General features: G+C 50.8%; 6 protein-coding genes across 6 annotated transcripts; 2 read left to right on the top strand and 4 right to left on the bottom strand.

The window, feature by feature from the left end:
• Window positions 1-1974: 1974 nt before the first annotated feature.
• On the bottom strand, window positions 1975-6389 carry POSPLADRAFT_1140814 (hypothetical protein; the record flags this gene model as incomplete). The annotated part of the gene is made up of 13 exons (XM_024485225.1): window positions 1975-2165; window positions 2295-2434; window positions 2547-2839; window positions 2899-3051; window positions 3106-4325; window positions 4375-4937; window positions 4993-5089; window positions 5146-5293; window positions 5351-5435; window positions 5626-5831; window positions 5886-6132; window positions 6188-6321; window positions 6369-6389. 13 exons carry the CDS (start codon window positions 6387-6389, stop codon window positions 1975-1977), a joined length of 3498 nt encoding a protein of 1165 aa, XP_024339455.1.
• A 3733-nt stretch (window positions 6390-10122) lies between these two features.
• On the bottom strand, window positions 10123-12318 carry POSPLADRAFT_1141008 (hypothetical protein; the record flags this gene model as incomplete). The annotated part of the gene is made up of 13 exons (XM_024485245.1): window positions 10123-10235; window positions 10290-10328; window positions 10384-10443; window positions 10502-10553; window positions 10630-10693; window positions 10755-10958; window positions 11021-11094; window positions 11147-11235; window positions 11346-11427; window positions 11574-11759; window positions 11813-12005; window positions 12061-12224; window positions 12277-12318. The coding sequence occupies 13 exons, from the start codon at window positions 12316-12318 to the stop codon at window positions 10123-10125; spliced, it is 1362 nt and encodes a 453-aa protein (XP_024339454.1).
• A 2728-nt stretch (window positions 12319-15046) lies between these two features.
• POSPLADRAFT_1046085 (hypothetical protein) lies at window positions 15047-17098 on the bottom strand (the record flags this gene model as incomplete). Its single annotated transcript, XM_024478943.1, has 12 exons — window positions 15047-15077; window positions 15145-15252; window positions 15304-15457; window positions 15513-15684; window positions 15712-15812; window positions 15842-15911; window positions 16053-16060; window positions 16303-16328; window positions 16605-16666; window positions 16789-16833; window positions 16900-16978; window positions 17034-17098. 12 exons carry the CDS (start codon window positions 17096-17098, stop codon window positions 15047-15049), a joined length of 921 nt encoding a protein of 306 aa, XP_024339453.1.
• Window positions 17099-17129: 31 nt separating this feature from the next.
• POSPLADRAFT_1046084 (hypothetical protein) lies at window positions 17130-17465 on the bottom strand (the record flags this gene model as incomplete). Its single annotated transcript, XM_024478942.1, has 1 exon — window positions 17130-17465. The coding sequence occupies one exon, from the start codon at window positions 17463-17465 to the stop codon at window positions 17130-17132; it is 336 nt and encodes a 111-aa protein (XP_024339452.1).
• Window positions 17466-18797: 1332 nt separating this feature from the next.
• POSPLADRAFT_1169314 (hypothetical protein) lies at window positions 18798-21977 on the top strand. The gene is made up of 18 exons (XM_024488056.1): window positions 18798-18831; window positions 18893-18944; window positions 18994-19243; window positions 19318-19404; window positions 19466-19496; window positions 19550-19573; window positions 19628-20029; window positions 20088-20235; window positions 20290-20375; window positions 20442-20553; window positions 20604-20680; window positions 20741-20840; window positions 20893-21185; window positions 21238-21252; window positions 21305-21380; window positions 21431-21571; window positions 21632-21673; window positions 21739-21977. The coding sequence occupies exons 3-18, from the start codon at window positions 19110-19112 to the stop codon at window positions 21741-21743; spliced, it is 1773 nt and encodes a 590-aa protein (XP_024339451.1). The 5' UTR covers window positions 18798-18831; window positions 18893-18944; window positions 18994-19109; the 3' UTR covers window positions 21744-21977.
• Window positions 21978-22970: 993 nt separating this feature from the next.
• POSPLADRAFT_1141760 (hypothetical protein) lies at window positions 22971-25529 on the top strand (the record flags this gene model as incomplete). Its single annotated transcript, XM_024485343.1, has 16 exons — window positions 22971-23032; window positions 23102-23194; window positions 23253-23351; window positions 23422-23431; window positions 23483-23500; window positions 23586-23660; window positions 23690-23822; window positions 23943-23958; window positions 24010-24058; window positions 24113-24175; window positions 24254-24327; window positions 24564-24641; window positions 24820-24907; window positions 25145-25197; window positions 25284-25318; window positions 25357-25529. 16 exons carry the CDS (start codon window positions 22971-22973, stop codon window positions 25527-25529), a joined length of 1119 nt encoding a protein of 372 aa, XP_024339450.1.
• Window positions 25530-26796: the final 1267 nt, after the last annotated feature.

Here is a 26796-nt window from a genome sequence, read left to right as displayed (position 1 = left end):
GTTGCACTGTCGGATTTGTGTTATTTTGCAACCCTGCCCGCCCACGGCGCGACGTGACGATCATGTGCCGTGCGCCTCGCTAGAGTGACTGTGATCAGGAAGACGTCGTCTTGCACACAATTCAAGCACCTTACCTCATACATGTACATACAGAGATGTGCTCCAACGTTCCCGATCCCGCCGACTATGAGATAAGCTTTACTTGCGTCGAAGAGCGTGGCGCGATCCCGCATATTCGATGATACCTCGACGTCACTTGATTTGGTGTCGACAGGAGAGGACGATACGGGTTGAAGGTCTTTTACGTGTTCTTCCAGCATGGGGACAACGACCGCGAGAGCATCCTGAACTGTGCAAGGATCTGCTCGGAGAATGTTGGTGACGCCCTCATCTTCCGTATTCCACAGGAACATCCTCCCTTCGCCTTGGAGCAGAAGAGATCGCATGAAAGTGATTGGGCCTGCGTCAGTGCCCTCATATCCAGAGATGATCAAGTGGAAGCTCCCTTTGCCCACACGGGCAAGGTCAAGCATGCTGGCGTTCTGGTCGAGTTTCACGTGCTCGACCTTTAGCACAGAGTATAGGAATGCGATAGCTCGTCCAACTGGCGAATCAGCATGCGTCAGCAGGATGCGCATGGACTGCAATCGCTGCAGACGTCGGAAGGTAGATAGTCCGGGAGCGAGAACCGCGGAGAGGAATCCCAGGAGGCAGGCGGGGCCAGCGGCTGCCAAGCTGAGCACGTCGGGGGACACATGCAATACCAGGTCCGCGTGGATGATGGATGGCTGTACAGGGACGCCGTCGAGGACGCCCACCACGCATGTGCCCGCTGGTAGCATAGGCGACTGCGTCCCGTTGACAATGCCGAGGATTGCCGCACAACTATTAAACGTCCACGAAGAACATACGTCCACTGGCACCTTGTCTAGAGGGACACTTCCAGGGAAGCTTTTCTGCTCCGAAACTGGATCTGGAAGAATAGGTGGTATCGGGACTAACCGAGGGACGAGAAATGTGCCCTCTGGAGAAACCAGTATCTCCGGCTCTTGACGCATTATGGCTGGTATCTTCACAAGATACTCATTCCTCTGTTGCTCGGAGAATGAGGGTGGGAAGACGACAAGCCGTATGGTCCAAGTGATGTACTCGCGCCGAAGAGCACGTAGGAGACCGGAAGCGCGTCCGCTGTCGCGGCCTGCGGCTGCCAGAATCCATACGTCCAGCTCTTCGGACGAGTCCAAGTTCCTGAAATACTGTTGAAGAGTCATCTCCTGGCCGTGGCTGTAAGCGAAGATGAGCGCGTCGCGGGCGAACAGCGTGGTGTCGGTGGTGGAGCGATGGTCTATACGTTGACTAACAATCGTTGTAGCGGACGGAGGGTAAGAATTGCCCTGCTTGCTGCCGAGGACGGCCATGCCCAGTTGCTCGTATGGCCCTCGAATGGATTCCTCGACCTGGTATCCACGAGATCCGTGCAGCTGTGCTGTCACAACAGAAATCCCTCCCGGCACCACGCAGCTACTGCAGCGCAATAAAATGGAGCGGAATCTATCCTCGCCGGATGATCGATCGAAGACAACGAGGATGTCGTAATATGGATGTTCCGGGAGGTCTTCGCCCGTAAGCACCTTATCCAGGTCTGCAGTTCGAACCACACCAGACTGCACGCGTGACGCATACAGCTCCCGTTGCTCTTCGTTACCGACGAATATCTCGAAGAACAATGCAGGAAATTCGTTGAGGACAGTGATCAGGTATGACACGAGTTCGCGTTCTGCGGCAGCATTCAGCACAAGCTCGGATGTGACATATAGAACTACTCGTCACCTTTTGTAGCGATTGCGACTCGCACTACGCGCTGAGGGGCATCTCGAGCCAAGGATGTCACGGCACGTTGCAAAGCCGCCCCCTGTTGGAGTGCAGCTGATTTCAGAGCCGACGCCAGCGAATGAGAATCAGCCTTATTGCAAATTAGCAACCAAGCACTGATGCACAGGCTAACCAGCTCACATAACAGTTAATCGTATCCAGCTTGATTCGCAGCGGATCATTGCACGATAGGGAAGCAGGGGTTGGTTGCTGTGGGGCAAAGAATGCAGGCTGATAGATAAGGTGTAGAGGCCGTTGCACGGCGGGTAATGGATCGATGTGATGTTTAGCCACTATAAGTGATTGCAGGGAGCAGATACGCTGTCCGTAATCATCCACGAGCGCAATGTCGTAACATATCTGTTCTATTAATGATACCCTGGTGAGCTGTTGTCCTTCAAACATGAATAGGACGGTACTACCTGGCCACCATTCTTTGAGGACGACATGCGCATAGAGATGATGCGGCAGCTGTTCCTCAGCAAGATTGCGGTGGAGGAGGACTGCATCGACGTGTGCAGGAAGGTAATACGCATTCTGATCATAGTTGCCGTTGAAAGGCCTGTGCGCCGTCATGTGCAGGCAGGCATCCAGAATTGCAGGATGTAATCGATATCTGCCAGACCTACGGCAAAGTCACGTATGTGAGTCGGGAGGGTAGAAGGACAACATACTGCTTCAGTGCATTATCCATCCCTTTGATGGAGACGAGAGCTTCTTTCTCGCTGTAATAGACGTTCGTCACGCGACGCAGTCGGGGGCCGTAGGCAGAGAAGTATGAGAGAGACGAGTAGAACGCTGTACAGAATCCGCCATTCAGTATTGAACCTGTCATACAGCCCCAAAACTGCGTACATGAGCCCACATGGTTTTTGCATCGCTGTCGGATTGTGGCAATATCTATATCTTTGAGAGGCTGAGATGGCTCGAACGTCAAGTATCCATCCGCATGCAGGCGCTTCTGCTGCTGGGTGAAAGGGATCGGTTACTTATATGTACTGTGCATGGAGTCCCAACGATGCCTACTTTGCCCGAGTGCCAATCATGAGACGTGACAGATTGGACTTTCCAATACGACGAGTTCAGCTCCACTTCTACCGCCGGTGGGGTCTCAGATGAAAGGGACAAAATCGCCTTGAGGTCAACGTGCAGAAGAGCAGTGGCGCCAAACTCGATGGCCTAGACACACAACAATGAGAAGTTGATAGCACGGATAAGAGACAGAAACAATACCATCTCGATGAATCCCGCCGCGGGCATGATTGGCTCTCCTCTGATGACATGCTCTGCAAGGACCGGATGCGTATCCTTGTTGATTCTGAGATACCGGTGGTTCAGTGGTCCAAGATGGGGTTCCATCTGTTTCGCATATCCAGGCGTGTCCGGATAGAGTGCGTAGCTCTTCTTCGAGAATGGATAGGCGGGAAGGGAGACGTCGCATTCGTAGCAGGCTCGATTGTTGAGTGCGGTAAAATTGACCCCATTGAACCCAGAGGCGGTCAGCTCACCGCACACCCTCAATAGATCGACGTGATCCACAGACGGCATGTTTGGCTTCACGCGATGCATCGTTGATATGACCGGGCTACCGTCGCCGGCCATGGATGAGATGTAGGACACCAGGACAGGATGTGGTGAAATCTCTACAAATGTGCACGACTGCGACGCGGTAAGCCTTTCCATCGCTTGCGTGAACCGTACGGGCGATCGCGTATTCCTCCAGAAGTAGTCGGCGTCGATCGAGTCGGACAACCTCTCTCCTGTCAATGTCGAGTACGTCGGGATCTGTGGGACGTGCTGGCCAGGGTACCGCTCAAACAGTGCTCGGAGCTCTCTGCAGTAGTCTTCTCGACACCGCTCCATCATGGACGAGTGCATGGGCACGCTCGTGCGGATCTTGCGACCGAACACACCTCGAGTCTGACAGAGCTCCAGCGCCCGTGTGATTGCGATGTCGTGGCCCGCGATGGCGATGGCAGAGGGTGAATTGAAACAGGCGATTTCGAGGATGTTGTCCGGGAGTTCTGAGCGTACGCTGGCAATGATTTCCTCTGCGTCTTCCTTCCCGCATGATATGGCCGCCATACCACCACCGAGGGCTTCGAGAGGCGCGAAAGCACGTCCGCGAATGACGGCCAGCTCGAAGGCCATCTCCTTCGGAGCGGCACCGGACGCGTAAAGCATGGCAGTTTCTCCTGCAGAATGGCCGATAATGATGTCAGGCTTCATGCCGAAGCTCGTCAAGAGATCGAAGAGCGCTATTTGGAACATCGCAATGGAAGGCAAGATGAGAGATATTGGCCATACGTCCTTGAGCTTTCCTGGAGATCCACAGCCATCGAAAAGACCATAGTCACGAAGCATCGAACTGCCTGTCAACGTCTCATAGATCCTGTCCATCTCTAGAACACTATGACGGAAGACGGTGAATCGTTCGAACAACTCTCTTCCCACTGAAGAAACATTAGGGACGAGTGTATGCGAGGGAGCTGAGGGACGTACTGCGCTCGTGCTGAGGCCCTTGTCCTGAGAATACAAACACCACGGGACGTGCCTCGCGGGGGCAGAGCTGAGGGGAGGAGAATTGAAGTTTCCCCAAAGACGCCGAATCGGCAATCGCGAAGGAGCGCCAAGTCATGGAACGAGATCGACGCCCGAGGATCGTGGACAAGACTGGCACTTCGCAGGCACTTCTAGTTGCCATGTTGGTGATCGATTCCGAAAATGCGACCGTGCTACGAGAAGATAGCCCCGCAGATACTAGGAGACTTGGCTGTGCAGCCATGATCTCCGCACGAGAATCTAAGGACCCGCGAGTCGGTGGTCCTTCTAGGACGGCGTGCCCGTTCGATCCACCGATCCCAGAGCTAGACATAGCAATCAACGGGCCACGCGCGGAGTGACATGGAAGAGGAGTTGGAGATCGTGGCACGCGTAATTGATACTTGAGCCACTGTATTGCGGGATTCAGCTCCTTTACGTTGACATTGGGAGGGATTTGGCGTGACCGGAAAATGGATATAACTTTCGAAAGTGATGCCAGGAAGGCGGCGATCTCAGTATGTCTTAAAAACTGAACGTCAATCGCTGGTCGTGACTCCGAATAGCAGAGCGCATTACCCAATGTTTCCTTTGACGCTCCCTATCAGCACTTCATCTTCACGACTAAATTCCTCTCCGACCCAATTAACTTCGGTAGGGTCGCCCTTCGCAGTACCTATATATCCATAGATTCAACTAATACAGGTATAAAGGCTCGACAAGGAAACTGACCTGTAGCATGAAGTTCGATAAAATCCACTTCTCGTGGGTTGCGTTCTGCAAGCTTGAAAGCTCGTCGCATTGCATCACGCTGAGCTTCAGCCACTGGTGCACCAGGAGGAGCTCCACCGCCAGAGGAGTTTATTGCCGTGGCTAAAATCTACATATCGTGGTCAGAATACATACCGCATTGAGGAAGACGGTATTGAATGCATACCGTCGCATAGATCTGATCTGCATCCTGGATCGCCTGCTGAAGAGGCTTAACCACAATCGCCACGCATGCTTCCGCCCTTCCAAATCTGGGCAAGAAGCTAATGAGAGTGCTGACATACTCAGGATAGTATTCATTACCCGTCAGCCGACGCATCAAACGGCTTGCATTTCCCATCGCTGGATAGGAGGGACCCTTGACTGTAAGTGACCCAATCAATGAAGCTAACGAGCGCCTCCGTCAGTGTGTGGCAGCCCCGACATGGGCGTTCCGCTCACCGGTGGTTGAGCTGACATCCAGCAACGACAGCGGCATCACATTCCCCATTTGAAATGGACTGCACTGCCAAGTGCAATGCTGTGAGGGAAGAGCTGCACGCCGTATCAGTCGGAACAGATGGTCCGAGTAAATCAAGATGGGTGGAGACGCGGTTGGATACCATAGATGGGTATCCAGCGAACGATCCTTCACAGTCAAATTCGTCCTAGAGTAGTAATGTAAGTGCCTGAAGCATGCGAGCAGCGGTATGAATCCTCACTGGTTCAGCGACGTTGGTCAACTCAAGATTCGTCCCAGAGGTAAAGCACCCGACGTTTCTGTTGCGATAGTCGATTCCCGAGTCCACGAGGGCCAGAAAGCATTGTTCTATAAGCTTTCTGGTCGCTGGAGCCATGGTACGGGCGTCTCTAGCAGAGATTCCAAATTCTACGTTGTCAAACAAGTCTATGCCCTTGAGGAATGATCCAGCATTCACTCGTATTTCTCCGCGGTTTTTGCCTTTCCACCTGGTATACGTGGTAAGAAACGTGCTCAATGACACCATACGTGAGAGGAACGTACGCCTCGACATTGAATCTGCCATCCGGCATGCATTCGTAAGACTCCTGACCGTTGAGCAGGAAATCGAAGAAGGAGCTATGTTCTAAATTCGCCTTCGAGTAAGCCCCGCTGGGCAATTCAGCAGATATTCCGACCTGAGAAGGATGAGGATTGATGTAATACTATAGAGGAAAAGACATACTATGGCGATAGGGGTAGGCATTGCTCAGGTCGATGCAAAGTAACATCTCTTCTCGGTACTTAAACTGCTGGATGCGCGTCTGGGTGCAGAATGGACGATGAACCATCAGAATGTGAACATCGCTGAGAATACATACCATGCTGTTCCTGAGATCAGGTTACACATTGGTGCATGATCCATGAGCGATGGTACACGGAGATCATGGTCATTTCCAATACTGTGCACTGGCGGGGGTATATTCCACGCTGCCAGACTGTCATGAACGCCCAATACGACGCTGTATCAACAGAATACCATAATCAGAACGCAGTTGCCCTCATGCGACGGAGCCACAATGAATAGATAGCTCGCTGATCTCCCTGAGCGGTTTCCAGATGGATTGGATTTACCAGGTCCGTAGACGCACATTGAACAAAATCGACTGTTTATATTGAGGTCTGAATTACGATACGTGAACAGAGTACTCGATAGCCATAGTTCAGAAACATTTGACTTCTGTGAGCCACGCACTGGTTTGTTGTCATTCTCAGAAACCTGGCGGTACGAGTTGGCGTTAGTGGCAGTAGCATATATACGGTCTCTGACTCAATCATGTACACTAGCCCCTTCGTTCGCGGAACATTTGACGAGGCGCCATCAAATAGCATCAGAGAAAGTTGGAAGTGCCCTGCCAGCACAAAGGGAGCTTCAAACTCCGCTTAAAATGCGGATCTAGATCTGGCCAACGTGAATACCTCCGTGACATCATCAAACTTGCCGCTATAATGAATACTCCATTTGTCGCGCGGGAAAATAATTTGATTATTGTTAGCCGAGCTGGCAGCACACTCGGGTGGCCCTTTGAAGAAAGCGGAAATGTATAAACGGGACGACACCGACTAGGCTCGTCGCAAGAAAACGCAGGCGTGTAGATACGTGAGCCGGGAGCTTCTTCTCCGACCGTGCCGATCTGTACTTGCGGACATGGATCTGAGTCTAGTGGACCTCCGCAAGCCGCAAGCTCGCTAAATCCCAAGCCAATTGGCATTCATCGCAGGGGCCCATCACAAAGTCTTTATATCCCGCGTTTGCGCTGGCACCCCGTGTACCGCATGAAACCACTGGCTAGAGTCGACGCCCACTTTCAGGGACCATCAGCCTACCACAAGACCGCTCCTTTCACTCTCTTCCGTTCTCAAGAGTAAGCAACATTTATACCTAACCTATTGCCTCCGAGAAGAGAACATCTTAGGTTCCAGAGAAAATGTATATGGGTATTGCGAATCTACCAGAGTTCCGACGTGAGTTGGGCTCTCATGCATGACCTCCGATGCGTCATGATGGATGGGTATGGCTTGGAGCGTCGTCCATGAGCAGCAACTATCAGGTTCTTGTTCGCATAGTGATGGTCTGAGATATGATGAGAAACACAATTAGCAATTGTTCCCGACCGCGCGCGACAGGTGTCTGCGAGAAGATATCAATCAAAGAGCTCACTTTCACAATCTCCGTAAGCAACGGCACACAATCTTTGCTTGTGTGGAGCTAGATCCGCTAGTACCTGTCAGAAGCTATCTCGTTCGCGAACATAGGTGAAATAGTCTATCGTTTACGCTTCCCAAATGATATGGAAGGGAGACCAACTTTAACTCCAACCGTCACCCTTGTCCTCCTGCACTTTCTCTGCGTGATTTAGCGCCACGAAGGAGATTTTGCACCATTTCCATGAGACCACAGCGCGCAATAGTAGCGATGGAGCTTCTAGTGACCGTTCCCATCAACGAAAGCGACAAATGCTGAAGACACTACCAGAAGGAGCAGCACTCCCACGCTCAGAGGCGTGCATCGTGTGGAAGATATAAGTATGTTATCTGACAACAGGGGACGGCAGGAGCCGGATGCCCACTTTCGATTGTTGCCGATGATCACTACTGCCCAGCATGAACGCCATTCCCTTTACCTCACTTCGATTGAATGAGATGTATCTTAGCTTGGGCATGAACACGCCAGACATGCATGAATGAGCACAACTCCAGACATAGGTTCTAAGGCGACTTACTGTGTTCAAACGTCCGTCGAATGCCACATTACGCCCTTGCGGGACTCCTGGCTCGAGGCGGCGTCCTCATGGGTCCGTAGAACCCACTTTTAGTGAGACAATACGAGGAGTCACAGCTGTTGCCAGTGCAATTACCTTCAATGTGGAGGTCCTAGGTACGTTCTAAGACAGGCTGCAACGCATGTCTGCCGGTATGCATACATGCTAGCGTGGTGCTTGTCTTGTGACGTCACACCTATGATGGACGCGTCGGCGATTCTGCGGTGAGCAACGTACTCTCGGCTGACTTGACACCATAAAGTAATGATGATCAGCCCGTCAGTGCAGAACGTGTGTGTGTGTGATTTCATGAGTATCTGTTTATTCCGTACATTAGACGAAAGTCCGGGGCCGTTTGGTAGTTGATCCGCTCACTTGTGATGTACCTGTCCGCTCGAGAATCGGATTCCCAATGATGGCGCTTTCCCGGGCGCTATGCGTTATTGAATTGGCATGAATGTTTCTGCGGAGATGGACATGAAGGCCATCAGCGCCCCACGGGTCCCCAATAGCCTGCAGCATGAATCCATCGGCGGAGATACCAGCATATTCTAGTATATACCTTCTAGGGCTAAGGGTATGTTTTCTTGAGCACCGCACCGTTGATCACATGACACTGCGCTCTTTCCATTGTAGCTTTTGATACGTGCAGTTTCCAGATACCCAATGTATTCCATCCCGGTAACAATGTCCAACTCGATCTCATACAACGACAGCATGAACGAAGTATACATCTTGCCAAGGCTATAACAAGGTTTTGACATGCTGAAGCACAAGTACAAGCGCGCAATCTATCGCTTGCCATAACGCCGCTTTCCTGTGTCCGCGTTGTTGTATCCGAGACTGTTGGTAAAAACCAGGAGTGAGCCCATACAGTCGGGGACCGGCAGGGCATGTCGGATCAAAGACATAGACGCGGCTCGACAACATCGGAGATATATGTACTGATCGTTCCACTGGGAGTTCTGCTCGTGCGATGGCATGAGCTGGAGATCAAGGTTGATGAGGACTAGCGACGGTAGCTCATATGAGCAGCAATGGGCGACTCCATTGCGTTATAGCCACCGTTATGCGTAGTAAACATTGACATGGAGTGAGGTTTGCAATGGTGAATAACAGACACAACGAGATGAACCTCCTCGGACAAGCAGAGTGGCTGCTCTCGTGCTGCTTGACCTTGCTCAGCACCGATGAGCCACAGACCACACACAACAGCTTACGATAGACACATGTCTATACCTTGTAACGCGTATACTGAGGGAGGTGAGCTAGATAACAACGGTTGAGACATTGGGACATGCTAGTAGCCGTACAGGCACAGAAACCCCGAAGGTCCAAATAAACACGTATCAGAGAAGCGACAAGCGGCGTGCTAAACAACGTAGTATTTCACAGTATGTCGAGCATTCGACATTATAGCAAAACCATGGCCAATGAAAGTGCGAGAGCCAGGACGACAGCGCTGCCAATCACTCCCCTCTTCAGCACGCCGTTCATAGCCAATGTATGGTACAAGAAGGAGGGGCGAACTATCTTGTTCAGTATTTGCAGTCGGCCGCGCTGACATTAGCGATTGTCAGAATCAGGAAGGATGATGCACCCAAAGAAACGCTCTGATGTACCTCGTATGGCGGATACCTGGTGAAGAGCAAGAGTTGGTCGGTCCTGACAAGATCTTTAGTTAAACTCCGGCTTTATATTATAATGAGAGACATACCACTTTGGAGTCTCAAGGCTGCTCCGGAGATGTGTGAATATGTCGAAGGTATACTTGCCGGTTGTGTATCCGGCTGTCAAACACGGTGAGGTCACCTCGTTCTCCGTTATAAAAACATCTCACTGACAACCACTGGCCCCGATACCGCCGAAAGGGATTCCAGTCACTATACGATCATCATGAGCGAGTCGACCGCGTCCTAGAGGCAAAGCTGGGCATACCTGCATAGTGGATGACGAGCTCATTGTACGAAACGGTACCGCTTTGCGTGTTGTCGAAGACTGTACATCAATCAGCATGTGTGTATGGATCCAAATCCTCTTATCGCGGTACAGCTACCTTTCGCCTTGAGAGCCTTATCATTTGAGAAGACATAAATCGACAATGGGGGCTGTCTGCAGTAGCAATCGGCACGTCAACATGGAATGTGCGCGAGGGTAAGAACATTGTTCTTGCCTATCCCTAACGAAGGCGATCGCAGCATCAATATCATCAACTGGGACGATAGGAAGGATAGGTCCGAAGATCTCTCTTAAAAGGGACACATTACATGAGTCTTCCCGCTCAAAGACATGTATGTGGGGACGCTTACTCTTTCATGGTAACATCGCCCGCCTTGACATCCTTGATAATTGTTGGAGCGATGTATCTGGACGGGACGTCTGCATCACCGCCAAGGACAACTGTACCATCGGTCTCGTCGATCAGTCTCTTCAGTCGCAGAGTATGCTGCTCTGAGACTATTTTCCCCACAGCCGCCGTCTCACGTGGGTCCTTGGGATGCATTTCTGCATACCTATATAAATATAAAAGAACATAAAACACGCACTCCGAAAAGATGATAACAGCTGTACTCACGCGTCTTGCAGAGCGTTGACGAACGTGTCCTGGAAATCCTTCGGAACCAGAGCATAGTCTGGAGAGACACAAATCTTCCAATCTGCCTCAGATCTTGGTGATATTTTGCATATTTCAATTACTCACTTGGCCCGTGTTGACGAGTTTCCCCCACATGAGCTTCTTCGCCACATGCTTCACGTCACACTTGGGATCTATAATAACGGGACATTTGCCTAAAGTGCATTCAGTACAGATCGTCGTTACTTCTAGATGGGGCCTACCGCCAAGCTGTGGGACCGGGGAGATCAATCCGGCGGAGACAGCATACGAATGGTGGAAGGACATACCTCGAGGGTAACGGGAGTCAGGTTCTCTGCTGCTGCCATAGCGATGAGTCTTCCAACACGCTCGCTGCCTGCGCAGGTCTGTTAGACCACGTGAGCAGTTTACTGTACGATATACCTACCAGTGAAGAGGACTTCCGATTGGGGTCAGTAAACCCGTCGCAAGGCTCATCACTGAATCACAACTTACTGTGGTCAAACCTTTGCGTCATGATCTACAGTTCAACGTAAGTATAGAATGAACTGTAGACGGAGAGTTCCACCTTCTTCGAGACAGGCACGTCTCCCAGTACGATTTGATACAGGTCGGTGTCTAGATACTTCGGCCACAGCTTGGCCAAGAGTAAATTGGTATGAGTGATGAGCTCCGACGGCTTAAGCATTACTGCACAGCCAGATGCAATGGCACCGGACTTTGTAGCATGTGAGCTGTCAATGGCGTTGAAGGTAGAAGTGAAAGACACACAAGGGGCCCTAATGACAAAAGAAGGGGGAAATTGAATGGACTAATGATTAGAACCACGCCCTTCGGCTCTTTCTTGACTGCTGGAGCCATGGCAAACCAAAGCATTGTCATGCGGGCCTTCTCGGTGGCGGCCCATTTACCAACGTTGTCGATAGCTTCTTTCACTTCGGCCAGTGAGAGATTGATCTCTAGACTACATTATGCAGCCTCAGCATTATGGCGTCGAATTTAGAACTACATGTGCTTACAATTCGGATTCATCTTCGTGCCGTCCAAGATCCATACGCAAGGTCTGGTGGAACTCCTTGGCATTCTCCTCAAGGAGTCGTGCCAGCTGCAGGAGTTGCCTTTTGCGGTACTCCACTGATCTACTTCTGCCGGACTGAAATCCGGCACGAAGTCTCTCATGGATCTGAAATAAAAACGGCTTCAGTAAGGATGAATACAGAACAGCTTGAACTCACTTTCTGCACCTCGTCGACAGGTGTGTACATGTTTTCTTGCATATTGGCCTGTGAATTGTCGAGCGTTGAGCGGCAGGATGCAACTCAGAGTGGGTTCGGATTCCCTCGGCCACACAAACAGCTTTTAGGCCTACTCGGATCAGGCATGAAGCAATTCACATCCGGAAGCCTGGAAGCGACCATTATCACAATTACTGGACAGAAGAGGGGTGATGTTTCCGTGGGGCGTTGGCATCTTTGTGACAAGGCCTCTGCCGCCCGCAGTTGATAGAGCCTTGTGTTGAATGAAGACACCGTGTGAGGGCGCCCTATCAGTGAGAATCACAGGGAATCGAGGTGCATGAGGGAACGAGGCTGATAAGCGAACACACCTGACATGGCAATGTCAATTATGACGCTCAGACAATGGTTCCCATCGTTCCGGCCCCGAAGAGCCCACTTCACAATCCGTGGAGTGGTCCGAGAGCAAAAATGAAGCGCAGGGGTCTGACGATACATGATACAACATCATCGGTCTAGATGTGTTAAGGAAGATTACCACATTCGTCATGGTCAGGAATAAGAGACACCACCACACACATAATATGAAATACTAGTCTGAGGAGCTATCATGGCAGGCGATGCGATGCGATTCAAATAGACCTTCTTACACAACGACAACCCCCGTTCCATCAGGCGAGGGCTATCAATATATGCCATAGGCATTGATTGAACGTCGTTAGTTGAAGATGTGATCACCGTAGCTCAACGTCTGAAGATCGGTAAAGGTGCGCCGGTGGCACCGCCTTCTGCGCCTTTCGTGATTGTAACATGTCAGGTGGGCCTTGCTCCGCGCCGAATGACGCGAATTGAAAGCCTACAATCAGCTTCCATTGCCAGTGGTTAAGGTTCAAACCTTCATATTCGGCTAGGTCACTGAGGAAGAGAACGCTCGTTGTGAACGCCGACGATAGCGGGCAAGGGCCGACCTGCTGAACGGTCAGGGGCATCATTACATCTCCGTGCGCTGGCGTTCTGGGTCCATCGTCGAGACTCTTCGACCATCAGTGGGTCAGACGAGACCTGCGGTGTCCTCTTGTAAGGATTCCCTATTGTGGGTCGGATGTGAATTCTGAGCTCAGAAACCCATTGCAAACTGTTAAGCCGAAGTTATGAAATGCAAAAGAACTTCGAGAATGTCCCGATATTTCACCACTGAGGCCGTGAAACCGTGGGATCGCGCTGGCATTTTCTGTTCGCGGTAGCGTCAGAAACCAACTTCGAGCCCGGTTGTGAAGGCAGCACGTTTCTCTGAGCGCCGCGCTCATCCATACAGGCCCATGTCACAGATGCTGGCCTATTCTCAGAGGTAGCCCCTTTTCGACTGGTGGTTGGAGCAACGAGGGTTGTATCGCCGCCAGTCGCCGCCTCTTACTGAAGCGCCGAAGCCTCGGCTTCTCCGGCTCGTCCCGCCGGCTGCTCGACCGAAGGCCGTGTGATACGGTCATCTTCCAGCACTGACACCGGGGAGTCAAGGCTGTCAAGATTCAGGACACGCAACCGCCTCCATTTTTCACCCAAGCCGTATTGCGTATTCTATTAGAATGTCAGGATCACTTGGTGTGGACGTAGCGTCCTCGCCCTATCGCGGCACGATCTCGTCTTTCTGGATGATGACAGATTCATACTGTTTGCCCCTAGTGATGTTCACAATCGGGCTTTGAGGCCCAAGCCCGCCGAACCCTGCTTGGCTGAGGCGCATATAGCTCAACACAAGTCCTCGAAAGACCTTCAAGAGGCCACGGAGCCTAGTGTGCAGGCTTGGATTGACTATGAAGCCAGGCCCGGTGGCCAAAAGTGCGGCCCAAAGTAGGGCTTTGGGCCCGAGCCGGGCCCTGAACAACACTATTTGCCCCTTGTGCCCATGGGTAACCGCATAAACACCGCTGCTAATAGGGACATGCATATTGTAAGTACGTGATGCTGGGAAAGCATTAAATCAGTGTAGCACAGCCGGTACCCTGGCAGTGGTCACTTCCCAGATTCGAGGCTATCAAACAGTAACCCACCAAATGATCAAACTATGTGGTCCGCTTATCATTAACAGGGCAACATAGTTGAAGACCTATTCTCTCCATGCAGTAGATTTGCATTCGCTATGAACGGGACGATCAGCCACAGGCGCAGCCGTGTTACCTGAAGACGCGGCGTTGAACGAGATAAAATCTTCGTGTCATCACTGAATCTCTAGCTCTTGCAATATTGATCGCGCAAGCGTCGGTCAGGTTACCACCGCTGTATCAACATCTCGAGCAACTGAGCAAAGTTTGGGAGCTGTTCATCTTGATTGTCGGCATTCGGGTTAGCTCCACCGACTCCTTTGCGTGGCGTATTTCTAGCATGTGGCCCACCATCGGGTATATTGCTGCTGAATGAGCACGCAAAGCTGACAATGACGTCTGTACAAGTTGCGTGAATGGTAGTCCTTTCGCTTCTGTGGTTCCTGAGATGATGATCTCGGTCAAATGAAGGAACGGCATTACAGGCAGGTGTCAACCGTGTCCTGATGCCGGAGAATAATAATAATAATAGGGTCTTTAACTGGCTCATCAATAATAGACAGCGGTGACGTACAACTGCAATCACCGATGCTACGTCCGAGGACCCACGTACACGCAGTGATTCCACTACTATCCCAGCCGAAGCAGAACGCGTTCCGCTTGATATCATCCTAGAGATTGCTGAAAGGTCCGCCGCACCTTGCTGAGATATTCCCCCCTCGGGTATCGACCTAATGAGCAAACTTGAGGGCAATTTTCGGTCTGTGAGCATGGTATGGGCGTGCATCAGTACATGACGCCTGGCAACCATTCTGACGAGTGTACTGACCCTGGCAATGTCCCGTCGTTTCCCGGGAGACGCTCATGGTTTCGCAAAGTCATGGAGACATGCTCTGGACCCGCCATCTGCCCACGCAAATTCTGCCGGACATTCAGCCTGGGGAGAAGTCAGCCAGTCATGTATGTCGAGGAGGCCCTGGGAGCGTACAGTGCCAGTAATGAGTTGACATATACTGGTGGCGAGCAAGGATATGTGAGCTCTGCACCCCTTTCGCCGAGCAACAGAAGCATCACGTACGCGCTGTGCCCGGGACGTGGGCGATCATCCACCAAAATGACAACTGCGTCCTGAAGCAGATGTACTAAAAACACCGTAATGAATTCTGTCGAACAAATTGACAAAGGGTTATCACTCACGGTGATAAAATGCGCCAGTTGGAAGAGCCTGAAACAAAACGGAAATGTGTGCGCCGTTGATAGTCATAAAGTTAGCGACATACGCTGTGAATATTCCGCGATTAATGGCATAGATGACCAAAGTAGCGATGACGTTTTCGGTCCTTGAAGTGGCCATCAAAGTTGTTGATGCCTATGAGTGTAGACAGGAGACACTCACTTCCTGATCCCAGTTCTGCGTCCACGGAGAATCACACATAAAGAAATTGTAATATACGCATCGGTTGCGAATGCAGCGAGTGTTTCCAGAGTTGCCGGAGCCTGTATTAGTGAGATATGTTAACCCGTACCGGAAGACGTGAAGGGCACGACGTTACCACAGAGGCAGGTATTGCGACGGAGAATAGCGGATTGTGGCCACTGCGGGGGTGGGGACAAAATGTATTTTAAGCAGTTATGTAGCGAGGTGAGGCGACAATGCTCACACTACACCCACAATTCCTGTTCATCACGAGCAGTCAGAAGGATCGTGAGATAACAGCTACCTGTTTACGCACCAACGCCACCCGCTGGCCAATGACGCCTGTCAGTTAAACATCACAAAGAGAAAAGGGGAATCCTCATACAGAAGGACGCAAAGGCAGTCAAAGTCTGACGAAGAGAATGTGATGAGAACCAGACCTCCCGGATAGATTAACTACCCTTACGCTTGTAACCGTCAACGGGATTTTGTACCAACGATCCTTCATGACTGCAAAGTACGCAATGTCCTCTCATGCTGTCCTCGCCACAGGATCTATGAGCGACTCACGTTTCCAGACGACATGAATATAATAACTGGAACACATGGAGCTTGAGTGAGCTGACTGCGACAAGACAGGAAAGCACGTACCATTGGACTACAAGTATTGAAAGTGACTGATTGTCATGAGTTGCCTTAGCCAAGAGGGATCGCAAACGTTTGACAAAACACGTACTGCGAAGAAGAATTCCATCTACGAAATGCAGTCGTTAAGGTTTTCTTCAGTCCGATGTACTATATGCGCACCATGAATGTGCTAAGCAGGCGCACAATAGTCGGAATATGTTATGGAATGAAACTAATGTATTCACCTAGTGCCAACTGCGAGCTTGGCGGGTGCGGCATGGCTCGCGACAAGTAGATGCCACGTGAACTGCCGGAGGTAGGTATGTCAGGATCTGATAATTACTTCAGTGTATGAACGTACCGCGCTATCCATTGCGGATCTAATGGTGTCGAGAGCCCTACAAGCCGACGACGCCGGAATCAACTCACAAGAAGACGACTTCCACACTTCTGCTCATACCATAGTGTTGCTGCCTATAAGCCATGATAAACGAGGGATTTGATGTCTTAATAAGAAGCGCAATTGAGAGTCGTGCTTACCAACGCCTTCAACCCCAACGGATCCTCACTGTAGCGGCGAAAGTAGATGACAATCTGTGCGCAGGAGCAGCCATAGAGTCTAATCAACAATGTCAATTTCACAGGGAGCTCCTACTTCGTGAAAAGGACATTACATGAGACCAAGAAGTACACCGATGAATGTACTCCCGGCAGTACTAGCAAGCCCAGAATTGGCCATGGGTTCGTTTAGATGGCACAGCACCCACAAGTTATGCTTTTGAGGAAAATGCCCGCACCGTGGCCGATTGCCGCGTAGCGAGCGCGGCCTTGTGTTTCATCTGTAGGATCCTGGTGCTTGATACAGACAGACCAGAACAATCTGTCTGATCTCTCCCATCGGAACCAAAGTACCGTAGATTTGGGATAGCAATACCTGTCCTATGGTAACGAGGCCGCGTATTTGCAAAGGCCATGGCGTAGACGCATGTGCACATAACCGCGCAGCTATCAAACGGAACGCCCAAACTTTGGGCGCTGTGCCTGGCGTGTCTTTGCTTCCGAGACAGAGGGGATGATGCGGTAGTGCGATCGGAATTCGAGGCCATGGCGAATCGCTGGGGTTGGGACGGCTTGTGGTCTTGTTCGTGCGTACATTGGGCTGCAAGAATAGCACATCATTCAAGATTTCCTTACGTCGTCGATCTTATTAAGCTGGCAACGTCACGTCAATGGGATCTGATTGCGTGTCCAAAATATGGACGTCAGGAACCTGCGTCTGTATCCACAAGGGAATCAAGCCTTGTGAAATAATCAGATTCATTGTGTTCGGCTGTGATTTGCGCTGTTGTCCGATGTTCAAGCATTCCTGATGCAGCATCCCCAGTAGGTTCAGATGAGCGCGCTGGCCTTTTATCCGCCCGTGGCAGAATGATGATGGGGCTACGATACAAGCTTACCTGATACTTGAGATTTTAGCGCCTGTGTCTCACATAAGCGGAGATCCACCTGATCCCGAAACCCCCGAAATGGGGCTTGTGTCGGAGTTTGACTTCCTGATCATGTCGGTGACATCATTGTACGCTTCGAGCTACCTTCCGGTAGAGGTCTGCCGACTACCCAGGAGGGCATATCGTCTCGTACCCAGACCACCGTATCCGCACGCAACCACCGCTGGTGGGTCCGGGTACGAGACAAGAGGTCATAGTACTATGGATGCCCCCTCAGGCTGTAGAAGGCCATATGAAACTTTGACACATCAATGTAACAGTGCCGTTTTGAATGTCCGCAGGGCCGGGAGTTGAACGTTTGCCTAGAAGCGCTTGGTTCCACGGTTATCGACAGGTCCATTTTCTGACTCCATAAACCTGAGGGGGCTATGGGTGGCGTGGGAAGCTTGGGGCCAAAGACAAACGCTGCATTCTGCGCATCATGAAAGAAAATCCTGCAAATGACTGTATCCCTACCAGAAAGCGTCTGGACCTCGAACAGGAGTCTGGTTTCGGCGCTCTGTAGTGCCATTGAGGCGCCGGTTGCGTGTTCAAGGTCGTATCCTCTCCGCCCTCAAGCCCTACGTCACGAACTAGATCGTTGTAGCTCACTGGGGTATTGATCTTTGATGTCTATCGATATCCAGTGGTCGTAGAAAGTGAGCTCTGTGTCTACTACATGCTTTGACTTAGCTGAGTCACGGCTTAAACAATCATCAAGATTCCCGGACCATGAACACAACACATCACGGCTCAAAACAGCGCTATAGACGGCTGTGCCTTGATACCCACTCACACCGGGACTCTGATGCTTCCGTTACGGTCTGTGGCCTCAGCGACTCCGGGGAGACAACGCACTGTCAGACTGTATTTGAGAATGTCAAGGCGAATATATGGGCGGCCTGCACGTTGTTGATGTGGAAGTTTAGGTGTGCCGATAGTACCGACCTTGCTGAACTTGATTGAGGACGTCGGACTGCGTTCGGTAAGCATGTCGTTCCTGCTTGTGATGTAGCGCTTCACAACGATATCACTTCCTGCAACAGCGCGGTGATTGATGCTAACATCAGTGGCTACAATTTGGCACGGAGGTCTCACGCATGTCCCAGCCCTTTCTCGTCTGGAGCTGTCCTGAACGCCCGCATAGGTCTAAAGATATAACGCTGGCCCAGTGCCCAATAAGAGTACGAAACAGCCAGCCAACCGCCATAGGATCCTGCGTAGAGCCGTACGTGAACGTCGCTCGTCCTATCTCGAGTATCCATGTTGCCTTCTGCCAATCTTGGTCCGTCACAAGATGGTCCATTTAGCCTGGGAGCATTCGCGATTGACGAATACAATCCTATCAAAGTGGTAGTCATCGGCGCTGGATTTAGCGGTATCGCAGCCGCGATTAGGCAAGTACAGACTGTCATGCCGGAATTCACCACTATGAGTCTTAGGTACTTATGCCCTTGGTCACATGTTCTAGATTTCCTCAGAGAGTGCCTAACCTAGATTTGACCGTCTATGATCAAAATGCAGGAGTAGGAGGGACTTGGTACTCAAACAAGTACCCGTGAGCACAACATTCTCGGTATCCGACTGGCAATAGTGGTGGCTAACAGTCCTTGACATAGCGGACTGGCATGCGACATTCCTTCTCACTGTGTGAGAGCCTAAATGTATCTCTCGTAGCCAATTCAAACTTACTGTTTGTACAGTATCAATATACCTTTGAGAATAAGGTAACGTGGCATCAAATTGCGTTTGTTCATCTCAATGATGCCATGTCTTGTCAGACCGACTGGTCTAGCTTCTATTCTACTGGATCTGAGATTCGGTCTTACCTGGAGTCCGTGGTCGATAAGTACAAGCTTATGCGCTATATTAAGCTCAGCCACCGACTCATCCGAGCGCAATACGACGAGCCTTCTGGAAAATGGCGTCTCCGCATTCGTCGCCCTGCTAGCCAGGGCAGCAGTCCCTCAACAGACCTCGAAGAGTTCGAAGAGTTCGATGACACTGCCGATATCCTCTTCATGGGGGTTGGATCCCTGAGTCGGTGGGGTTGGCCCGACATCTCAGGCCTGCACGACTTCAAAGGGTCGCTGTTCCACACAGCTAATTTTGACATCGGGGAGCAAACGTGGCAAGAGGCAACACAAAAGTGGAAGGACAAGCGCGTTGGCGTTATTGGCGTGGTGAGTCACAGCTGCATCTACTGGCTTCTGTGTATTTAATCCCGCAATGGTTTGACAGGGATCTAGCGCTATCCAGGTTGTGCCGGCCCTGCAGCCCCATGTCGCCCATATTGTCAATTATGTGAAAGGCAAGACATGGATATCCGTGCCATTTGGCAGCGATAAGCTTAGCGAGCTGCTCCATCGAGACCCCAACGAGGAGAACTGTGAGTGTTTTCCGTGTGTCCGGTATGGTGGGTATCGAGTGCAGTATTCTCCAGACATCTTCACGGACGAGGACAAGGCACGCTTCGCGGATCCCGAATACTACAAACGCTTTCGGCATGCGCTTGACACGGAGCTCAATGTTAGTGATGAACCATCTACCTCTCTTTAATGTTCTGACAGATGATGGGTGTCGACGCGTTCACAGGCAGTGTACCAGTGTGGTCTCAAAGACTCTGCAATGCAGCGGGGAGCGCGTGCTGCTTTCCGAGAGCACATGCAGAAGGCGCTTTCAAAAAAGCCGTGGATAGCAGATGACTGTGGGTCAACCTATCATGCCATCCAAGTAGTCAACTGAAACCCGCGGTAGTGATACCCGACTATGCAGTAGCATGCCGGAGGTTGACCTGTGGACCCGGCTACCTCCGTGCCCTGTGCGAAGATAACGTCAGTTGATCTCCATTATCTTGTTGGGTGGCTAATCAGTTCAATCCGCGCTGCACCTAGGTCGACTTTGTCACTACACACATCAAACGCATTACGAGCAGCGGGATAGAGACGGTTGACGGAAGACACGAAGAACTCGATGTCATAATCTGTGCAACGGGTTCGCCTCTCGTTCTATTCGTGCCTCCAGTTTGACTGAAGCAAGAACAAAGGATACGATTACAGCTTTCAGCTTGACTTCCCGGTTATCGGACGGGGTGGCGTTTCTCTTCAAGAAAAGTGGACTCCGCATCCCTCAACATATCTTGCCATCTGTACCGACGGTTTCCCGAACTACTTCATGGCATTTGGCCCCAGCTCCAGCCTTGCCTCCGGTTCCTTGGTCGTGCTGATTGAGCGCCAGGTGGATTACGCAGTCGAGGCGACCAAGAAGCTACAGAGGGAGCGACTCAAGAGCATTGAAGTAAAGAAAGCTGCCGTGCAAGACTTTGACGAATACCTGGAGGTGAGCAACCGCTTCATGCTGTCTCGCCCTTGCTTACGCGTCGATCCCATAGCATTACTTCCCGAAGGTCTGCGCCTCCAAGTCCGTGGTATACTGTATGATTGATGAGCAAGTGATAGACCGTCCATAGCGAGAAATGCCGTTCGTGGTACAAGATGGGCAAGGAAGACGGGAGGGTTGTTGCCCTTTGGCCAGGTAAGCAAAATATGTCTCGTGGCTCCAACTCTCATCTCGAACCCAATCAGGTTCGGCTCTGCATGCACTCCGCGCCCTTGAATTTCCGCGGTGGGAAGATTACAACTATGAGCTTGCCGATGGCGCGCAAAATCGGATGCGCTGGCTCGGGGACGGACAGACATACAACGAGAAAATGATGAAGGGAGATCGTATGCTCGCAAATCCTCATCTAACACTTGATACTCTTCTGATGCGCACGCGGTTATTAGGTGCATGGTTTTTGAACGATGACGAAATAGACGTTCCACCAGGTACGCCAAAAACGGCGCCTTGACAATGAGCTCACGTTTACGAGGGATAGTCCCAAAATGCTTAGGGTGATATCTTTTGCAAGTTCTCTCGCCGCTGTCCTTTAATCAAGTGTTACATACCTCATAATGCCACCAAGGGAAGGTATATTTAGATGCTAGATACAGTGCGAATCAAAGGAACGAGGCATCCATTGCGTACTTTAGGAACCTCAAATGTCAGCGTGTTGCCCCATGCTGAGATTGTACGCATCATTTAGCCACCGAGAGCTTGTGTACTGGTTGGTATCACGCAGACATTTGCCCCGAACTTTGTATATGTTGATTGAATGCTACGCACCATGCCTGGCAGTCAATCGCGCGTGTCTTGGTTCTACAAACACAGGAATTGTAAATAGCACTCTTGCTGTATGCACGTGGCGTGAGTCGCATTCAAGACTTCAAAAAACAGTATGCACGCATTTTGACTCGCTGCACAGCGTACATTGGCAGGTCTACCACGCACTGTGTGTATCTAACGATACACGATGTATCGTAGGCTACATACACTCAATCATGCATCCAGCACATACGCTAGAGTAGAACTACACGACCCCCCTAGGAATATCGATCTTTAAAGTCTGCCGAGCGCAAGCATCTCAGTGTCAGACAAACACAGGCGCATGAACTATTGACCACAGGCGGACGTACATAGTTGAGCTGGGCCATGCTGCAAAACAGCTGTGCCCAGATCCTGAACCCGATTGTGCTTACTAAGCTATCAATTTCTATAGAGAGATTGCCCGTCCCTAGTCTTACGCAAATTGACCCATGATTGCAGTGTGAAAGTCTGTGACGCAACTGCCAGATCAAGTGCTTAGTGCTCAGCGCTCAGCTCGTTGCGAGGTTGCTTGATGTGCTGTGGACCACATCGGAAAATGGGGGTGACTCGGTCGTCGTAGTAGAACGACCGAGTCACCGAGTCTACTCATGCATGGTCCCGAGGCTATTACTTTGTCGATATATGCTCATCATCACCACCAGCAGAGCATTCAGCAGCTGCCATCACTACCTTGCAAAGCACTCGAGCGTGCCGTACGGACAGTGGCTTCCCGGTTTCGGAGTAATTTCAACCAGATGTCGTCAGAGAATGATGGTAACGTCAGGGTGTAACGTTACTATCTTCCACGGGACAGGCGCCAACCCGGATCATGACATGAAAACTATCGAGTGTCTCTGTCGCTGTAGCTGTCATATAGGGCGAATCCTTGATTGCTTTAGTCCCTTTCTGTCTTTCCATCTGGTCACATAGCCACCGACCATGTCCGATTCTGTGAATAACCTATTAGGAAGCCTCCTAGGCACGTTCTGCTTCGCGATACTGTACGTCCTCGACCCTCTGCGTGGGTCGTAATAGGTTTTGGCTGTTCTCACATCGTCGCGACGAGTCAGCCTTTATGGAAGTGCAACCTCGCAGGCGTACAACTACTGGTGGAACTATCCGAACGACGTCAAGTTCCATCGACGAATAGTCATCTCTGTGTGGTCAGTAGTGTTCCACAGACTCTGCGAAAGTACAATGGGCTGCTCACCGCCATCACAGGCTCATTGATACGATACACACTGCGTTGTGCATCGCTTTGTTGTATCATTGGCTGATCATTGGCTACGGGAACCTGTCACACGCCGAGAACACTGTCTGGTGAGTCATTTTTGTCATGCCCTCTATCACACTGCTTCTGTTTTCAGATGATCTTACTGTCCCCTATCAGGCCTGGGAACGTGAGTCGCATTCTCGTGTTAGCATGCATACTCCAACAACGTTCATTGCAGATCACGATGTTCATGGAGGTCAGTGAAATGTCAAATGTATTTGGCATGGTATTCTATAAAGTTAATATATGATTCAGGTTGTGCTAGGAAGTATCGTGCAAAGGTAGAGGTCACGCCCTTCCTTCAGGATAATATTGCGCTTAGAAGAGCAGCTTCTATATCAGTCAAGTCTGGGTTTGTAAGTACCCGATGATCTATGCGTGCCAGCGTCTCATACTCATATATGCCAGGGAGTCAAAGAAGTGTACCATTATGCTTGGTGATGGTGCGACGATGCAACTATATAACACGTTCAGCGGCTTACCCTGGACACAGGCGGCAATGCTAAGTGCTCGAATAGGTACGTGACTGCCCCTGAAGCAATTCATAGCATCTTAACCCGTACACTAGCTCTAGGATTAGGTAGAGCCGGGCGGGTACATTGTATGATACATGTGGCTGACGTGAAACATGACCACAGGCACTTGTGTTCTCTTGTAAGTGCCCGATATTGTATATGATCGCTGCTCGCTGATATATTCCCGCAGATTCAAATACAAGACACTCAGCAGATTTGCCGAGAGTCAAGGTCCACTCGTGGGTTCACGCAAATAGGAGAATGTCATGCCATCTGACTCTTTGCTATGGCAGATTATCACAGTGTGTGGTCTTAGTCTCGGGGCCGCTGTCGATCTTATGGTATCTCTGTCGCTGGTATATCATAGGCTCAGGACACCGAGACGTGCATATGAGTACTGATTTTTGTCAATGTGATGCTTTCCTTCTGCTTAGATTGCGGATAACAGGAAGATGCATGTTGTTGAGATCCTTCAATCTTATGTGATCAACTCCGGAGTTCTTACAATGTAAGCCATGACTTTTGCCTCAGTCGCAGTTTATTGATAATCTGGATAAGGGTTATCTCCTTGACTATTGTGTTCCTTGTGAGCGCCCATTTGTTTGCAGTCACCTCATCCACCAAAGTGTTCCCAGTTCGCCTTGCAGCATGATAACTTCGTATATGTTGGCCTTGTCGAAGTACAAGCTAAGTGTCCGTCTCTTCATCAATGTCTCAGTGTGCCGAATCTCAATTACTGTTCAGTATATGCCAACTCGCTCTTTGCAACGTGCGTGGCGTGTCCTCCGTGCGCTGGCAAGCGTTCACGCTACTCACAACTACGTCAGTGTAACAGAGCGTGCCGCGATACGTGCGGCGGCGCAGGAAGAGGAGGTCTTCGAGGCCAATGGACAAGTGCCTGTGCCCCGTTCTCACAATTTGCCCTCGGTAGGTAACTCTCTTTACAACGAAAGTCATGGTGTGCTCATCCAGATCTCAGCATCATATAAGCTTTTATAAGCGAGGTAGTGGAGAACTCACAGTTGATGCTTCGGCAGTCACATCAGTGGTGCACATCAACGATGTTTATACGAAGACTAGACAAGGCGGTCTGTAGTAATGACGATGGGGTAACATACGATTCGACAAAAAGGCGAAGGTGCTGTCATGATCCATATGGCTCATAATTTATCACACGGTCCTCTTGCTTAGCCATCATGTCTTGAAACTGTCCTCGAAGCAAATGCCATCTGTGAAAATGCACAACCAGGACATAGCTCTAGGTCCAGTAATGTCCCTACCGGCCCATGATGCGATCTCATCATGATTCTCCTATGGATCTTCAGCTCTCGCAGCTCAATGCTGCATACTGTGTCCTGCCGGAGGCTTGGCCAAAGGCGTGAGTGTCAGCAGCATCATTGAGAACAGAGTGGCGCTATCACGTAGATAACTAAATGAACATCTCACTGATGCATGTCACCTTAGGCAGAATGGCAGAGCCCCCTTCCTGTATTCATCCGGTGCGCACATTTCCACCCTTATCGAACATGTTGTCAAGCCGTCCGCGGGAACAATATCCTGAACGATAAGCCACGCAGTCCAGACCTGAACTCAAGGTCGATCACTGTGCATCTCGACGTAAGAATGAATCTGGTATTGCCGAGGACGAACGCGTTCGGGGCGGTCGTGTGTCATATTACTGAAGATGAGTTGCTCGGTGATGGCGAGTGATATATAGAGTACACTGAAGACTGGACAAGGTAACAACGCCGTTCGCTGCGGCTTGCAGGGTGTATTGGCTCGTTCATGGCGTCCTGGCTCAGGCGTGGCAGATTCAAATAGAACATTCGGCTTGTCATTCCATAGAATCAATGCAGTACCGATTCCACAACAGACTTCTGGGCAGACATAATGGTCACTGTTGGCAGGCGTGCACAGTAATGCATGTATATTTCAGAGCATGTTCTCCTCTGATATCGTGCAGATATATGATGGAATAGTTGTGGGGGCTAGGTGGACTGACAGCGCATGAGCCGTATGATTGTCACGCGCGAAGCGGGACGCACCATATGTAAACCGCTACCAAGGCTCGGACTAGGATTCTTTCGTGTGCGGTAGGAGGCTTGCGCCTGCATATGACAGCACCGTCGCACAAGACTGTGACCACGTAGAACCTAAGTTGTGGGTGATCATGCAATTTGGCACGCCTTGTTATCGAACAGGTCACACTTGGCTCCTCTTGACAAAGACGGTGCTTGCGACGTGGTATATCTACAGTGCTTCCTCGACCTTTCGGTGTGAAGGAAGGCGGCGCCGAGTGACCGACGTGGGTGATACTTGACAGCAGCTATAGCGATGAGCAGAACAGAAGCTAAGCTGCCGGAAAGTATGCTCACATTGCGAGATATGGCACCAGAAATGTCTAGCCGGTCTACGAAGCTTGTGTCCCTTGAGCCTTCACGTCAGTCCCCGGCAACACGCTCTCTGATTGCGTATCTCTGTTCTCCTCCATCGTAGTGTGCAACATCCCCAGCCGAGTCATTAGTGTTGTTCGTAAGGGCGGTTTGCACATGCTCAGTTCTGGAACTCATAGCGACGCGAATGACAATCATGTCGAACTGGATTCCTGCCAGCTGCAACGTCTTTGCCACCCGTGATGAATTAGCAGTGTCCTGACCCTTCATAACAGGCTCACTCACGGGATATGACATGAGGTAACTGGTATCCGACTTCACGAGTTCCGTAATTAGCAATATTATTGAGCCAGCGGTCCGGAGCACGGCGGACTAGATGAGGATCCTGTTGAAAGTGGCGAGCGAGAAACGTTGTTCGCTGACTCCACCCACACTGGCGAAGTATTCTGCAGACTGCTTGTAAACGCGCGCAATGCGACATAACTTTATATTCTAGGTAAGCATCGCGCCAGCTTGCGGAGCAAACGCAAGAGAGGCTTACTGGTAATGCTAATATTAAGCCAAGGGGAAAGGAAGATCCAGAA

The sequence above is a fragment of the Postia placenta genome, assembly GCF_002117355.1.
Source record: "Postia placenta MAD-698-R-SB12 unplaced genomic scaffold POSPLAscaffold_6, whole genome shotgun sequence".
Classification (NCBI taxonomy): Eukaryota; Fungi; Basidiomycota; class Agaricomycetes; order Polyporales; family Adustoporiaceae; genus Rhodonia; species Rhodonia placenta.
The sequence above is the reverse complement of the archived record's forward strand: the minus strand, read 5'-3'. Positions and strand labels throughout refer to the sequence as shown.